General features: G+C 43.6%; 1 protein-coding gene across 1 annotated transcript in view; it reads right to left on the bottom strand.

The window, feature by feature from the left end:
* Positions 1 to 18,246, bottom strand: part of LOC142464236 (vomeronasal type-2 receptor 26-like) — a 56,027-nt gene that overhangs the window by 14,386 nt on the left and 23,395 nt on the right. The window contains exons 3-4 of the mRNA XM_075567642.1: positions 10,860 to 11,669; positions 5,799 to 6,026 (exon numbers count right to left, since the gene is read on the bottom strand). Of these exons, the coding sequence (XP_075423757.1) occupies positions 5,799 to 6,026; positions 10,860 to 11,669 (1,038 nt within the window). The remainder of the gene's footprint in view (positions 1 to 5,798; positions 6,027 to 10,859; positions 11,670 to 18,246) is intronic.

Below are 18,246 nucleotides of genomic sequence, written 5' to 3'. Positions count from 1 at the left end.
GCAATGCGAGTTTTAACTGATCTAATTGTGCGTCCTACGTACATTTTATTACAGCCGCATCTTAGAAGATATATGGTGAAAGCCGTATTACAATTTAGAAACTCCTTTATGTAATGTTTTATTCCATTGGACTCAACATATTTAGTACTATGAGCATACTTACACATAGAACAATTTCCACATGCAAAGAAGCCCTTAGGGATCCCTTTAACTCTGACAGACTCTGACTGAAAGTGGCTAGGTGCAAGATGTGATGCTAAGGTTTTAGCTTTCCGGAATGTGAATCTTGGCCCATTTTTTATGTACTCTGCAATATCCCTGTCCAATGACAGCGTGTGCCAGTGTTTGTGTATAATATCACATATTTGTTTGGACTGTCGGTTATAAGTGGTAACAAAATAAGGGCTTACGTCCCCTAGCTTTGGGACTGTTTTTGATATATTCCCAAAATGGTGTTTTTTCTTGTTCTTTTCTAGAAGTACAGAACGATCTAATGACCTAGCGTGATCAAATGCCGCTTGGATGTCCCTGATGCCATAGCCTCTGGCCTGAAATCTTTCGAACAATGCTTCTGATTGTGAATAGAAGTTATCATCATTCGAGCATATACGTCTTAACCGTATAAACTGAGCCTTAGGAATGCCTTTGAGTAATGACTGTGGGTGACAGCTTTTAGCTGATAACAAATTATTTCTAGAATTGGGTTTGCGAAAAATGTCAATTTGGATTTTTTGGTCATGGTCGATGTACAGGAGCAGGTCTAGATAGTTAATACAACTAATATTATGCTCATAGGTAAATTTGATATTTTTATCATTGGTATTAAGTATATTAATGAATGAATAAAGTGATGATTCATCGCCGTCCCATATTATAATGAGATCGTCGATGAATCGTTTGAAATAAATGATTTGTGAACGATAAATATTACTACTGTGATAGATATGTTGTGCTTCCCATAAACCCATAAATAGATTCGCATATGAAGGTGCGAAACTCGTGCCCATTGCAGTGCCTAACAACTGTAAATAAAAACGTGAATCAAACATGAAGTAATTGTGAGTTAATAAAATTTTTATAGATTCCAAAAGAAAAGTGCAAAGTGACGTGGATAATTGTGATAATTGAAGAAAATGTGCAATAGCTGATAACCCGTGATCGTGATGAATAATTGAATAAAGAGAGACCACGTCAAGCGTGACCCATCTGTATTCTTTCTTCCAGACCAGGTCCTGTACATCGACCATGAGATCCGTGGATTCCTTTATAAAGGATGGCAAAGAAAAAACAAGAGGTTTTAGATAAGAATCCACAAAGCGTGATAAACCATCTCCCAAAGATCCTATACCCGCCACTATTGGACGCCCAGGCGGGTTGACCAGGGTCTTATGGATCATTGTGAGATGGTGAAACACTGGAATCACGGGATGTGGGTTATTTAGAAATTCAATTTCATGTTTATTTAGAGTGCATAGAATTTTTCCAAATTCAATAAGTTCCTCATACTGTAACATAAATTCTGATGTGGGATCTTTTTTCAATAAAGTGTAATTTTGTGGATTCCCCAACTGTCTCAATGCCTCTTCTCTGTATTGAGTAGTTGATAACACAACAAGGGCCCCCCCTTTGTCAGCATTTCTAAACATGATGTCGTTATTACTTTTCAAGACATTCAACTCTTGGACCTCTGTGTACGTCAGATTGTTGGCATGCAGAGATGAGTAAGAAAAGCCCTTAGCTAATATTTTCAGGTCTCTTTCTACCAACCTTTCAAATGCCGTGATGAACGGTCCCCTACTGTTATTTGGGCAGAAGATAGACTTATTTTTTAAACCAGATGATTGGGTACTGAAGAAAGGTTGGGAGAAAGAGTTGATTTCTTCACCTTGCTGCTCAAGTAGTGCATCCAAGTCAGACAGCACGCAGGTTTCCTGAAATGTATGAAGTGAGACATTAGGCACAACATCTAAAGTAACATCAGACATAACAACATTGTCAATATTATTAACACCACCAGAGGGGTTAGTGTCACAGAAATCTGGGACATCCGACATGTTAACAGATTGAAATTGGCTTCTAGATGAAAAGAACTTTTTAAGAGACAATTTACGTGTGAAACGTTGTAAATCAATAACCGTCTGGAAAAGATGGAAGTCCTGTACCGGAGCAAAGCCCAATCCTTTGTTGAGTAATGTCAGCTGTGAATGAGACAATTCTATTCCGGAGAGATTAATGACATTACTGGTAGATTCATCTACATATACTTTTTCCTTTTCGTTCGCCCGCGTGTGTCTACGTTTCCGCTGCGATCGTCTGGTTCGTGGCGTGATCTTGTTCCTGCTGATAAAAAAGAAGAAGAAGAGGGGGGTGCCTGTTCTTGTGTCTTTGCTCTGGCTCCTGTAGATGTAATGGAGGACCTACTGTCACTCCTTGACCTCCCCTGGTTATCCCGTATACTTTCGGTAGAACCTTCAAAGGATACAGAATGTGATCTATAATCGCCTTCAGAATAATCAGACTCTGCACCTGACAAATCAGTAGCTCTCCCTTTAAGAATAGATTTATTCGATTTATATATCAAAAACAGTCCCAAAGCTAGGGGACGTAAGCCCTTATTTTGTTACCACTTATAACCGACAGTCCAAACAAATATGTGATATTATACACAAACACTGGCACACGCTGTCATTGGACAGGGATATTGCAGAGTACATAAAAAATGGGCCAAGATTCACATTCCGGAAAGCTAAAACCTTAGCATCACATCTTGCACCTAGCCACTTTCAGTCAGAGTCTGTCAGAGTTAAAGGGATCCCTAAGGGCTTCTTTGCATGTGGAAATTGTTCTATGTGTAAGTATGCTCATAGTACTAAATATGTTGAGTCCAATGGAATAAAACATTACATAAAGGAGTTTCTAAATTGTAATACGGCTTTCACCATATATCTTCTAAGATGCGGCTGTAATAAAATGTACGTAGGACGCACAATTAGATCAGTTAAAACTCGCATTGCAGAGCATGTAAGAATTATTAAAAGAAAGGACACTACACACCCCGTCCCTAGACATTTTTCTAGATGCCCTAAAGGAGGTATAAATAATTTTTCATTCACTGCAATTGAGCATATACCATGTCATACTAGGGGAGGATACAGGGAAGGTGTCTTGAACAAACAGGAAATGTATTGGGTGTACACCTTGAACACACTCCATCCGGCCGGAATCAACCAAGACTGGGAGCTTAAGCACTTCTTGGTGGGATAATGGCCCATTGTGGAGGGGTGTTCAAGGTGTGCTACATTGTATTGAACTATGACCTAATAGCGTACTAATGTATATTGTGTTATATATATAATGATAAATTACCCACATTGCATATACTGTAGAGATGTTCTGACAAATATATAAATTATTTGTGTTCATAGAATTTATTTCATTATCTTTATGAAGGTTATGACCATATCCACTTTTCAACCAGAGTAAATGAATAGTTAATTTAATATCAATTGATAAATTAATCTAATACCAGCAGTTGTATTACACCCATTTCTATGTTTTTAACTTTATACAGCATTAGGCTGTTTTTATTTATTTTGTCTAAATATGTATGCATTTTTGTATTTTTGTATTTGTGCATGTCCCCCCATGTCGTGGGTATGGTAATGAGAACAATCACTAGATTATAGCCTATTCCTGATTGATCAGGTGCAGGTTAAATTGACCTTTATTTCGATTGGTTGTTGATCTGACTCACCCCCTATATGAACAGGGACATGTTGTATGAACGGCACTCTTTGAAAAAGTCCGGGATAGGACGAAACGCGTCAGAGTGATCATGCTGTACTGTGCTGGTTACTAATAAAGTTTTTTACATCATACGTTGGCTGAGTGAAGGTGCTGTGAACCTCGGGAGCATTTTTTCTCATCTCTAGGCTCACTTCGCTCCGCCGCAACCCACAAAGGGAGCCGGAGACCAAAAGCAACTTTGTGGCCTTCATCCAGAAGAGACTCCTTACCAGCCACGCAAAGCCAGCACCTCTAATGAAGGAAGGCGAAGAATGTGGGTACCTCCAATCATCTGGGGCCTACCACCCTCAGGAACCCGATCAAATCCGGGTAGTGTTCAGCCCTAGCGCTCAGCTGCAGGGAGTCTCCCTGAACGACGCCCTCCTCACTGGACCAGACTTGACGATCAGTCTTCCAGGGACATTAATCCGCTTCCGCATGGAACCAAAAGCCATCTCCTCCCGCCAAACGCCAGGTGATAGGATGACAAACTACCATGACTGGCACATCCACGAGGTGAGGCACTCTGAGAGAAAACTACAGAGTCAAAGGGACTGTTCTCTCACAAAGTTGAAAGGAAACAGTGCCAGAGACTTTCACAGAAAGACATTGTGGTGAAACCAGCAAACCTGGAGCGGTTCATCCACCCAACATCCTTTCCTAAAAGACTTTGCCAAGGGATTTCAACGCCAGTGGTACCGGCCGGTATCACCTCGTTATGTGGACATGGATTTTGCATTATTATGTTGTTATGTTTGTTTGCATTGCACATATGTTCCACATATTTAATTATATAGTGGTATCTCCAGATACCAGACGGGGAGTGTCATGGAACAAGAACTGCACTTCTGTTTCACCCCCCCCCTTTCCTTGCAGCTCTGCTTGTCAGCTTCTCAGTGCCAGCTGCATGTGTTTGGCTCTGTGCACAAACACAGTGCCTGTGTGATAGATACAGTGTGATTTCCCCTCTCCCAGCGGCTTGCTGTGTTAGAGATGCAACATTATTGCTACATGTAGCTCCCCCAGACATTTCTGTGAGTTGCCATAGCAGCCCCAGCTCAGGGGCTTACAACACTTTGGCCAACATGTTAAACTAAAAGACCATTTTATTTAATAGATATTGTGACAAACGGCTTACTCCGGGGCTCCGCCGTCTGTCCGGGACTGTTAGAACACGGTCTTTTAGGGTAGGTTAAATGATGAGACGTCACGTACTGTTCCTTTAAACAGGCTATACCTGGTTTATTCAGTCCCAGGCACTGGGACTGCTATAGTGTAAACAGAAAACAAAGCCAAACAAAAAGCTGCTCGTCTGAGCGATAACTTAAAACTTAGATGTCCCTGACTCAGAGTTGGAAGTGGCTTGTCCACTTCCACCAACAAAATAAGTACCTTTGCAGTCTTTAGACAAACTAACAGAATGAATGAAGCGATTTGGGAAAGTGGCTTTCTCACCCCTCTGCAGTTCAGCAGCCTCCCAGGCTCTTGGGCGGGGCCCAGAGGAAACAGGAAACAGGTCTTATATACCTGAACTCTAATCAGCATGACAGGTGACAGAAAACAGGCAGCAGACAAACTGTGGAATGGAGTGCCTGTACTACGAGGCTGCCCTGTTCAGCTTAGACAGGACAGAAACTGTTCAGTATCCTGGGAGCCCTGTATATGGAGTTTATTACCAACCCCTGGTTTCTGTCACAATATCTATACATATATATTTAGGCACTGTACCGTGTATAAGTTTCACTGGATGTGCACTGAGCTCTGTCTGTGTTTCATGTTCTTTCTCTGGTTTTAATTACTGTGCATAATGCTAATTTCTAAAAGTATCACAAAATAGGGTCATTTCAGAAAGCCTTTGTAATATTTTGAGTATGAGCTGGGATCGGTATGTGTATATTTTGCTTTTTTTTTATACATTTAAAAACAAAAAAATTGAAAATTGTTTTTGAAAAAAGTGGTTTGAATTCCACTTATCTTTAACTTTAATTAACGAATTTAGCATTGTTACTTACCCCCTTTTTTTTTAATCCCCACATGATGTCCCTGTCATTGACAAGTAACTGTTGTCCATGAGAGGTAGAGGAGCGATATTGTCCAACCTGGATGCTTCTTGATGTTTGATTAGGATAGATCACATAGTTTAACAAATCCAATTTACTTGTTGAGCTCCCTTTTTCATCAAAGAAGATCTCATCTCCAGAAGGGGTCTTAAAATGAACATGTTTTAAATACTGCGCAAGCTAAGGAGAATAACAAAACACAAGAGAGAACAATTATGTTGCATATTCAATCAAGGGTTTTCAAAACTGCATTATTACTGCCGCAAATTACAGCTGGCTGATAATACTTACTGGACTTTAGAAATACAGTACATGTGGCATTCTTTGAAGATATTATACAGTCTTTTTCTAAGTATCAGTCAGTGCATAAGGTGCCTTTGTTGATCTGCAGCACTGAATGTGATCATCATGAGTGACTGGAATCTTGCGCATTATCTCTTGAATTAGATTTGTTTGGAGGCACGAGGACAGCAGGCATGGCAGAACAGTGAATGGGGGGCATAGTGCAAAAATATTTTTGGGCATCCCTGCACGCGACTTCTCAGGCCTTCTCTAACTTGTCACGGGGTGACCCAATGGCAGACTCATATTTTTTGTGGGTCTTCTCTGTAAGTGCGACGTTTAAGTCTTACGCTCTATTGCGTCCATTCCAGTTGTGTAGAGGATTCAGCGTCTGTGCTGTCAATCAGTTGCGTGGTGTCTGGCGAGACTCCGAGTCCTGCCATGCTGCGGGTGTCTGTAGGCCTTTGTCAATGTGTGTGGTGTGCGGTCTTTTACCTGTGTTAATGGTGGTCGACTGCCTCAGATTGTGCCAGCCCGTGTCCTGTAGCGGTATGTCTAGTGATAGCTGTACTCACAGGTGTCCGTGGCTCTGATCCCTGTCCTGACTGGATGTCCATAGCATGGCCCTTTGTTGGCCTACCTGTTGGGACGTAGCTCAGGGGTGGATTTAAGGGGCTTGTACCTTGGCTTGGGCAGCTGTGCTGAGGTGCCATGTGCCTGCTTTCTCTGCAGCTTGTCCGTGATCAGCCTCTCTCCAGCTGTTTTTACTGTTCTGTCCTAAGTTTACTATGACTTAATAAGCAGTTAACCCATCTCCTTCTTTCTTTCATACAAAGTCTTCTTTGGATTTATGATGGTTTTTATTATTGGAATACAAACAGAAATGTAGGGAAAACATTTGGGAATGCATAAAATAAGGAATAAGGTAAGAAACAATGCTATCACAGGGAGAACCGTGGGGAAAACAAGGCAGAAGACTACAATATCTAAAAAGAACTAACGTCCGGGATTGACCTTCAGGGAAACAGGCGGAAGCAAGTGCTAGTGAGAGATGAAAAAACCAAAACCACAGGGATCGGGAAGGGTTTTTGCTTTTAGCAATTGCATAAGAAGGAAACAAGAGTAAAATACAGGGATGGAAACCACACAACGTACATTACCATAGTCCAGAATAAGACTTACTACAGTGGTGTGTGAAGGCAGAAGCACTTATAATCCATTCTTCTACTAAATATTAATGTTTCATGAACATTTGAAATATTTGTGATATGCATTTCTTAAGAAGCAATCAAAAGAAACCACCCAAAACATAGGTGGTTAAAGACCCCAGGTATGTGCAACCATTACCGATGAACGTGGAAGTCGATGAACTAATAATGTCAGTAAATGTTAATATGGCATGTGGAGAAGTGGGCAGATTAAGGCTAGAAGTAGCCCTGATGGAGAAGAATCCAAACAGGCATCCAGAGAACGAAGATGTGCACCAGAGCTGGTGATTTAATTAGCAATAAGGCAATATTGAGCCTGGTTCTATATTGGATGTGAGATTACTCATCCAGTGTTTGTGAGTGATTCTCTAAGTATGGGTAAAATCTAAAGATTATTATTAATATATATTTTTTAAATAGACAAGAACTAATGTAAGTGCATATATACATGGCGAGGTCTAAACAAAATATAAACACATTCGACAATAGCAATTGATCTGATTGGTGTTGAGGGAAAGTTTTTCCCTATAAAGAACACCCCATCTAGCAGGGAGGCTGATTCCTTGTGTGGTGTAGCTCCCCTCCTGTTAGGCATCCAATATAGAGCTAAAGGCACTCTTTATAGGGCAAGATTCTCCCTCTCCACTCCGACCTTGTCTCTCTTCCTTCTGTCAGGGACATTGTAGGGCAGTTAGTAGGAGAGACCTCACGGTATTACCCAGCACATAGCTACTTTGACATTTTTACTGTGTTTACCAACACATAGAAAAGCTGATATTGAGCGTTTATGAAATGTCTGCTGGTAGCGCTATGAGCATAAGTGATATCCACAAATTGAATTAATAGTTTTAGAGTGGATATCCTGTCACAGCCAGGGAATTTGGGGTATTGGTGTTTCACATTAGTGATATCACATATATAGACACTTCCTTGGGCTTTTGGGTCCTATAACTGGACTATACTGTATTATCTTGATAATAAAAGTTCACATTGTGGCTACTCATACCAGTTTATATGTGGCACAGAATTTTTACTCTGAACTTCACCAATTGCGGTGACGGTAGGGGCAGGCTAGCCAGCACATTAAAGGTTGAGTCCCACAAAAAGCGTAAATAAGAACACACATAATACAATAGTGATAGTGATCTGTTCTAAAAGTCTAATTAGAGGATTGCTGCTCCCAAACAGCAGGTTCCAAGCCACTATAATAAAGTAACACAAGCCAACAGAGCAGCGCAGAGCCCCAATAAGTGAACACTAGAAGGCAATAAAAGTACACTGGTAAAACGTCCTCCTCCAAATGAGTAGCGGGACCTCCTCAGTACAAGAAAGCCATTGAGCTCTGACAAAACAGAAGAAAAAAAGGCAACCATACTGTAACACTGTCATTCTATTGTGTACGCAGGCAATCACAATCGCACTTACAGAAAGTCCAATGAATTCAAGCCTTGGGTGCTAGTGACGGGACACCCGCTCCTTAATTGCAAGCAAACACTGGAAGACGCGCTCTGATACTGAGGAGGTCCCGCTTCTCATTTGGAGCAGAACGGAGGACGGTATCGTTTGTATGTGGTAAGTACGCTTCTGTGTATCCCCCTGTAGAACCGTTTATTCCCCATGTTGGTTTGCATTTGTAAGGTCGCGCTTATAGTGCGCGCGATGGCGACGCGACGAATGATGTCACCCGTTGCCGCTAGCGAAAGTTGTAATTCGCTTTGCGGCGATGTCGCGGGCGACCAAATCTTTGATTGGTTCAGAGGCTATCACATGTGGCGACAGCCTCTGAAAAATCAAATTTGACTGGCTTCAGAAATTCGCGTCGCTCCCGTCGCGTTGCGCTTACTATAAGCACACGCGACGGCGGCAATACATTTGTTTTGCCGCGACGTCGCCGCCACTATAAGCGCAGCCTTAGGCTGCGTCCATAGGACTGCAGCCATGCGGAGGTGCGCGGAGGCTGAGGGACTTTCCCTGGCCTTGGTCCGCGCGCTGTCCAGGGGCGTGTCGGGGGGGGGGGGGGGGCTGTGACGTCACGGAGCTGGTTCGCCCTCATTGGGCGAACCGCTCACGTGACCGGCCCTGCACTCCGGTGAGCACCAAATCTAAAAATGTAATAAGACACCCCTGCTAAAGCCGCTCTCATTGCGGCTGCAGGGGCTCACTGAGAAGGGTCAGCGTGCCTCAGCATGGGTCAGCGCCTAAGCGATGACCTTGGACGCAGCCTAAGGCTCTATTGTGTGGGTCAACGCTTCGCGCTGCAACATTTTGCAACATGTACAGTAGTTCTGCTTAGTTTAAATTGATATTATACAATTATTTAGTAACAGTTGCTAACTTCTATGTAGATACTCGCTATGATATATTTGTAAATATATTGTATGTGTTCCTGTGCCTGACATTTTCCTTTTGGTAAATTGTACCATGAACTATGGACCTTTGTGTTAGACCTAAGGTCTTCATATTTGAAACATTAATTTCAATATAGTACGACTTCCAGTTATTTAACTCGTTAGGAGTTAATGATCAATGGTTTCTGTTAATCTTGCTATATCTGCAAATGATAACAGACTCTATGGACAACCTACAGTATGGATTGTGATATCAGTTCTGGGGGATGTGATTACCAGACTATCCGATATGTCAGTATAAGAATATCTCATCCACAAATGATTCAACATTCAACATCCATGTGTGAAAAAGTATGTGAACCTTTAGATTCCGTATCTAGTGGCGCCCCCTGAGACTTTTTATATAGTAATTGCGGGCTCGAGCGCCTGTGCGAACGCGCATGCACGTAGCGCACACTTTTTGTATGTATAGAGTCTGTACTGCCGGGAGCGACATGCTGGGAAGGTACTGTGTGTGTGTGTGTGTGTGTGTGTGTGTGTGTGTGTATATGTGTGTGTGAATAATTTCTTAAATAAGATTTTTAAAAGAACAAAAACATATTGGATAAATATTTTTTTTTATTTGTGCACTTATTGACACACACACACACACACACACACACACACACACACACACACACACACACACACACACACACACACACACACACACACACACACACACACACACACACACACACACACACACACACACACACACACATTAACAGCGGCGGTATGGGACCTGAAACGTTGTTTTCTTCACTGCTCTTTAATAAATGGTAGAGACGGCACTAAGACATTCGTGGGCAGAGTTCTGCTCAGTATCTCACTTACAGTAGGAAGCTTTGGTCTATGTTTTTCAGTCTCTCTTGTGCTGGACACACATCAGATTCTTTCCCACCTACTGTGCTTCCCCAAAATATTTTTCTGTATTTAAATAAGAAATTCAATACTAGTCATTACTTTTTTTTTTAATAAACATCAAGCAGTGGGTCCTGGAGCTGAAATTAATGCGTTTCAGCCCGGAGAACCCTTTGCTGTCACATAGGTTATTTGTTTATTCCCCTATGTGAAACCACACCTTTAACTTTATTAGTTCAGCTGTATATTTATGTACTTTGCTGATCACTTACCTTTCCAGGATACAAAGTATTAATTTTTGATACAGGGATCTTCTGCTTGTGGAAATAAGTTGAATACAGGTTGTGTAAAGAATGTGCCAAAGCATATACTGCAGTGTAAACACTGTACGTGAGTCTGAAATTATCAACGTCATAGTCAGAGGTAGAGAGTAAACTGAGTGACTGATTATCTGTGCAGATATATTTTCTCTTTAATGCGAGGGATGCATTGCATTTAAATGTTGCCCTCCACAAATCCTTTATTAGCCTGTTGTTTGGATATATGGATGGACTTGCTCTGTAGAGAAATTCCTTCAAACCAGGAATGTTTCCTTTTGGAGGAGAGAACATCAGGGAGCCATTTAGGGCAGGCATCAGTGTTCTGGTCTGATAATTATTTGCCACTGACACAGTAGCAGGTAAAATCAAAACCTTTGTAGTGATCTGAAACCTGGTCATAAATTCGAACAATTTAATCCGATAATCGAAAGTGAGGTAGGTGATTATCACTTGTGCTGAAGAATTCCCTATCACATGAAGTGCACGTTCATAGTATATTTTCCAATTAGACTTATCCTCCAATGATAGCTGCACTAAATAGGCAACACAGTTCCCACTTGTGATGATTTCATGTCTTAGTTCCTCGCTGGCTCTCTGGTTACTGTCATCATTTGTGGTCACAATCCCAACCCAAGTCCAACCAAAGTGCTTCAGTAAATGTAGGATTGCCGCATTTTGGACAAGATCAGTAGGGACAGTCCGGAAGAATAATGGAAACTTTTTCCTGTCATTGAAAATGGAATCCATTGCTCCATAACTGATCTGTCAAATATAGGAGAACGTGACATTACTAATTGCACAGTTTTTGCTAAGTAGATTCAGTGGCATATTGAAATGTGGGCATACAAAGCATTAAATTGTAGACTTCGTGACAGTGAAGCAGGAGGTTAGACTTGCATTATCTAGATTTTTTTAAGCTCAAACAAGTTTCTTTGTTCTTTATTCTATACTAGCTGAGAGACCCGGCGTTGCCCGGGAGTACAATTTCCCACTCCCCCTGTCAGTTTCTCCGCGCCCCCCCTCTCTGTTTGTGTTCCCCCCCCTGCGCAGCTCCGTTTCCCCCCCTAAAGTGTTCTACACACACACACAGGGTCCCCCACACACACTATCCCCCACACACTGTCGTCCTTCCCACCACACACACACTGTGGTCCCCCCCACATACACACTGCCCCCCCCCACACACACTGTCGTTCCCCCCACACACACACTGCCAACCCCACCCCACACACTGTCCGTGTCCCCCCCACACACACACTGCCCCCCCCCCACACACACACTGTCCCCCCCCCCACACACACACACTGTCCGTCGCCCCACACACACACTGTCCCCCCCCCCCCACACACTGTCTGTCCCCCCCCACACACTGTCTGTCCCCTCCCCACCGCCCACACACACTGTCCGTCTCCACCCCCACACACACACACTGTGTCCCCCCCGTTCCCCCCACACACACATTGTGTCCCCCCTCCCCCCACACACACAGTGTGTCCCCCCTCCCCCCCACACACACACTGTGTCCCCCCCTCCCCCCACACCCTGTGTGTCTCCCTCCCCCCACATACTGTGTCCCCCACACACTGTGTTCCCCCTCCCCCCACACACACACTGTGTCCCCCCCTCCCCCCCACACACACACTGTGTCCCCCCTCCCCCCCACACACACACTGTGTCCCCCCTCCTCCCCCCCACACACACACTGTGTCCCCCCCTCCCCCCCACGCACACACTGCGTCCCCCCTCCCCCCCCACACACACAAAGCCCCCTCCCCTCTGCCAGGACTCACAGCACCGCTCCTCTCTCCCGCGCTCCTCCGATTGTCGCGCGCCTAGCCCTTCTCTGCTCTCCCTCCTCCCATCCATGGAGCGCTATGCATGCACCTGTGAGCGCGATCCACCGCCGAGGAGCGGTGGGTGGGAGCGGTGTGACCGGAGGGAGGGGGCTGGTGGGGGAGAGGTGAGGACGGCGCCGAGTGGGAGCGGCGTTACCGGAGGGAGGGGGGTTGGTGGGGGAGAGGTGAGGACGGCGCCGAATGGAGTGACCGGTGGGAGGGGGGTTGGTGGGGGAGAGGTGAGGACGGCGCCGAGTGGAGTGACCGGAGGGAGGGGGGTTGGTGGAGGAGAGGTGAGGACGGCGCCGAGGAGCGGTGGGTGGGAGTGGTGTGACCAGAGGGTGGGGGGTTGGTGGTGGGGGAGAGGTGAGGCCTGCGCCAAGGAGCAGCGGAGGTGTGTGGGCGGTGAGGAGTGTCGGTTTGCCAAGTTGTTCTCCTTAGGTTCCAACTGCAAGTGAGATGTTCCTTGCAATGTGAGGGGTGGGGTGACGGGGGGGGGGGTTGGTGGGGGGTGCGCCATGGCCAATAACACAGGGGGAACACAGGGCCAATCACACAGGGGGAAGACATACACACACAAACATTATTTGAGACTTATAGATATAGATATGCAATTAAAGTCTATGGAGATTTCCATCCGATAAAACAGACATATGAACACACACACGTATATATAAATATATATAACAAAAAACAGAAGCGCATGCTCCATAGCATAATTCAATTTTAATACATTTGTAGTTTGAGATCTGTAAAAACGCACACTCACTAGTGTAGATGTTTAAAACGCAGTTCGTTAAACCTGATACAGATGGGAGTCACTCACAAAGTTTCTGATCTTTATCTAGGGTGTGGCCTCCCAAACTCATACCTGAAGATCTACCTAATTATTTAAACACCTGATATTAATTATTCTCTTTAATTTAGCTGATAAAACAAGGGTTTCACTTACTTTTTCACATACCCTGACTCTTAATTATGCATTGTTTGTCTAATTCGTACATCATTTTGTTTTAAAAGACATGGAATTGGTTAATATAAACCCTATTGGATATTTAAGAAAAGACTGGTTTTGATTCAAAAAGGTTATCATGGAAAAACGATGAAATTTCCATAATTACTATTGCGGTTCACAAACTTGTTATCGCCACTGTATATATTGTGACCGAGTCACTGTCTGTGTAGCTCAGAGAGAGGTGCAGTATATGTGCCTTCCAGCATGCAGGAGGTTAAACTCCTCTGGAGAGGCTAGCTGCAGGTGCACCTAATAATGTAGGCAGCCTGAAGTCCTTACTGCACGGGGTTTTTTAAAAGGTAGTCAGCAAGCTGCCAGAACTGAGAGACTTTCTTCACACATTAAGGACACCAATTGGTACGGTTCCCCAGGCCAGCTGGACGCACGACCTAATGGGACCCACACCCAGCAAAAAGAACCCCCACGAAACCGAACAAGCTTTCTGGACGCAGCGCTTGTCTACAAGGACATACAATAGATGTAACTCTCGCTCAGCTAAAATAGTGGGGTTTGCAATTGTTCCTCTGTTATTGCAAAATGTGTATACTGTATGCACAGGTATTAGGAGCTAATCTTACTGCCTTTTAGTGGACCAGACTATGGGTCTAAGGCAGATAGTAATCTTAGAAGGATCAGTACCTTCAATTAATTAGCTAACCATATATAACTTAGATACCTGTTACACTGCAAAATATATTGGTCGGGCAGTAACTGGCTTCTGCTAAGAAGGTACCAGTGCCAATATATGTGTGTAATTCCCCCCCCCCCTTCCCTCCCCTTTGGGTTACTAAAGGTACACAAGGGGTTCATGTCTGATGAGTTGTTGCAAATCAATGACCTTTAAAATATTGTTCCAACTCAGCCAACTAAAATTTAAGCCTTGCCCCTATTCTAGAAAGAGCCCACCCCTGCATCTACCAAGTAACAGGGGTGGGGTATGTGGAAAGGTGCCCAGTCACTCCCCTGTAACTATGGTGACCTGTGAGGTCACTAGGTGGTATAAAGATGGAGGAATTGGGGGTTGGGCCTGAGACTCCAGGAGGACCACAGGAGTGTCCTATCAACACCAGGTGGACTCCATTGAGAAACAGGAGGGGGTTTCAACAGTCTGCATGCAGCCCTAGTCTAGTAAGTGTGAAACTATGTTTAATGATCTAAGATCACCTTGTTATTTTATAGTCAAGGATAGTGTCCCTATATAGATAGGGCCACTCACTAGATAATGGCAAGGCTATAAGATTATACTGAAGGATTGTATGCGTGGACATTTTCTTTGTGTTGGATTCCCAAATACATGGGGTCTCCAGGGCTGTCACATTTTTTTCCGGCCGAGCAAAAATATGCGCGAGCTGCTTTCCCCCTCACCCCCCTCGATGGACATTATAAGCGGTGTCCAATCATTCTGCTGCCCACCACCGTTGGTACGGTAACACATGAAGTACAGGCAGGGGTTGTGGAGAATATGCCCTACATGGTGATTCTGGGGCGGGACTTTCCAGGTCTGTTAAGACTATTGACTCACTGTTCAGCAGTTACCACAAGGGCCCAAGAGAAGAAGCAGGCTGAAAAGGAGAAGGACATGTCCTCGGAAACCTCTATGGATGGACTTTTTCCTTTTCATCCAGAGATCTTTGATGAAGAGGGGAGAGGCAGGAAATCCCAAAGGCAAAGAAGAAAGGCCAAAGCACTCGGTCCTAGAGAATTAGGGGTGCAGGACATGGACGGGGTCAATAATGTTTGGGGCAAGGATATTGTAGAGGCGCAACAGCAGGACAGCTCACTAAACCCTTTTTTCCAGCAGGTGGTATCCCAACTGAAGAGATGAGCGAGTTTGGGCCTATACCATCATATGTATTATGGCAGGGTGTATTAACCAGGGTCCGCAAGGATCCTCAGTCTTCTTTTCAGGTGGAGCAGGTCATGTTGCCAAAATTATTTAGAATGGAGATTCTTTGACGGGCACATGATGTTCCAAATGGGGGGTCAATTGGGTAGAGACAAGACCCTATGTAGAATATGAATGCATTTTTTGGGGGGCCTAAAGTACATAAGGATGTGGGAGAATACTGTGCCTCTTGTCCTATGTGTCAGAAGGTGGCCCCAGTAAACATCATGGATCGGGGGAAATTGATCCCTATACCGGTAGTTGGGGAAGATTTTGACCGGGTGGCCATGGATGGTGGGTCCTTTACAAAAAAGTTCTAAAGGTAATCAGTATATACTGGTACTATGTGATTATGCCACCAGGTATCCAGAAGCAATTCCCCTGCCCAGTGCTACTGCTAAGAATGTAGCAAATGCTCTTATTCAAGTATTTGCAAGAGTGGGAATCTCTCGTGAAATTCTCATGGATCAGAGGTCAAATTTCATGTCAAACCTAATGAAGGAGGTGTATCAGTTGTTGGGAATCCAGACCCTACGTACATCCCCAATGGTGATGGTTTAGTAGAGAGGCTAAATGGGACACTGAAAAGGATGATTAGAAAGGTGGTAGGTGAGCAGCCTAACAAATGGGACCAGTGGTTGCCTTATTTATTGTTTTCAAACAGGGAAGTACCACAAGCCTCAATAGGGTTTTCCCCGTTTGAACTCCTTTATGGAAGGGGTGTGCTAGCATTAATCAAAGATTCCTGGGTGCAGCGGGACCCTTTGAGGAATAATATAGTGGGGTATATCACCCAGAGGAGGGAACGGATCATCCGGGTGCAGGTTCTGGCTAATGAAAATTTGAGTAAGGCTCAACAACACCAGAAAGTGTGATATGACAAAAAGTCAAGACATAGGGTCTTCTTTCCTGGAGATAAAGTGCTCCTCTTGTTGCCCGATAGAGAGAATAAACTGGTAGCTAGATGGCAAGGACCATATACCATTGTGAAAAGAAAGGGGGCTGTGAACTACCAAGTAAGCATACCAGGAAGAAGGGACCAGTCCATATACCACGTTAATTTGTTAAAAGGTTGGAAAGAGAGAAAAATTGTCTTTGATGGTCCTGAGTGAGTGTGAACCTGATACGGCAGGTGAGGCATATCAGAGATAGCATTTGGAAGGTAAGGAGAACGGAGGTTCCCTATTTCTCATTACTGGAGAGTAAAATTGCAGCATCCCTGCCTGAGTAAAGGTTGGCTTAAAGTGGGGGATATGTGACAGGGCTGCTTGTAAATTTGTGTGTAGAGTAAAGTGCATATTTGTTTTCTTGCAATTAGTGCACCACTTGTGTCTGTCTTTTCTGTCAAATGAATGCAGGAATGGTTTATTTGTTGCACAATCTTAATGTATTTTACACATGCAGGCAGTTCTAGCAGGAATGGAGGGGGGTTACTTCTTAATGGCCAGGTATAATAAATATAGACAAATCTTTACCTGAACAAGAGCAGGACTTGTTAAGGTGGCTTGGTGTGTGATGTTGCTTGGGCAGAATCTGTGAAAAGGAAAGGGCGTTTCCTTCCTGCAATACCATACTGTACATGGTGGTTTATACCATTGAATGGGGTTTAAAGTAAAGCAGTTGATACTCCATTTCAGTAACTTCTTATTTTGCAAGAGTAAAAACGTGCAGTTAATATTTATGATATTTACTTATGTTTTGCTGTAGAAAACTGTATCTGTGATGCCAAGTTTTTTTATGTTGTCTAATGTGTATATGTTTTGGAAATGTTTCCCCTGTGTGGTTGGCTGAACTTGGATTGGTCCTAAATGAACCAAGTGTCTGATGTTATTTAAGGAGGGATCAGTTGGCAGATCAGGATGAAGGTGAAGGTTGCACTTCACTCCAGTCTCTCCAGGATCTGCTGCTCCTGCCTCCTTTAAAGAGCTGATACATGGAAATCCATCTATACAAACTGTCAAAGGAATAAACCTGTCCTGGTTTAGCAACGAATACTTGTCACTGCATGACTTCCTGACTTTTTTTTTTCTTCATATGGACGCAACCTCTCACAGGAAGCCATCAAAAGATAGCTAGAGAACTTCTGTCTAGTTAGTGCTCAGATGGAGCAGGATTTATTTTGATTCTGTTGTTTATCCTATTTTCAGCTACTGGAGTGTTACAGCAAATAAAAACACTTGTACCAGAGCTGGATCTGTCCTGTGTTGCGGTTTATCCGAAAAGACAGTGTTTTAAGGATCACAGACAAAAACCCTTCAGCCAAAAAGGGTAATTTGTCACAATATATAAAAATGTAGAACAAACAAAAACCTAATTTAGTGATTCGTTATATAACAATACTAGGGAGGGGCTCACCCAATAAAGCTTATAGCTGTCCCTAAAATGCAGCCACAAAGTCCTCAACAGGTGCCGAGAGGTTAATTACAGGAACAGATTGACCTAAGCGTAAATTTGGAAACAATAAAGAAACACAAACATAGGGCAGAATGTCTGAACAGTTTACAAGGTTTTTTTTCGTACGTATTACACTCACATTTTAGAGATTTAAATCATGCATTTCTCCAAACATATGTTGGAGCTGGAACGAAGAATATTTTCTCCTTA

Source organism: Ascaphus truei, chromosome 12 (genome assembly GCF_040206685.1).
Source record: "Ascaphus truei isolate aAscTru1 chromosome 12, aAscTru1.hap1, whole genome shotgun sequence".
Lineage (NCBI taxonomy): Eukaryota > Metazoa > Chordata > Amphibia > Anura > Ascaphidae > Ascaphus > Ascaphus truei.
The sequence above is the reverse complement of the archived record's forward strand: the minus strand, read 5'-3'. Positions and strand labels throughout refer to the sequence as shown.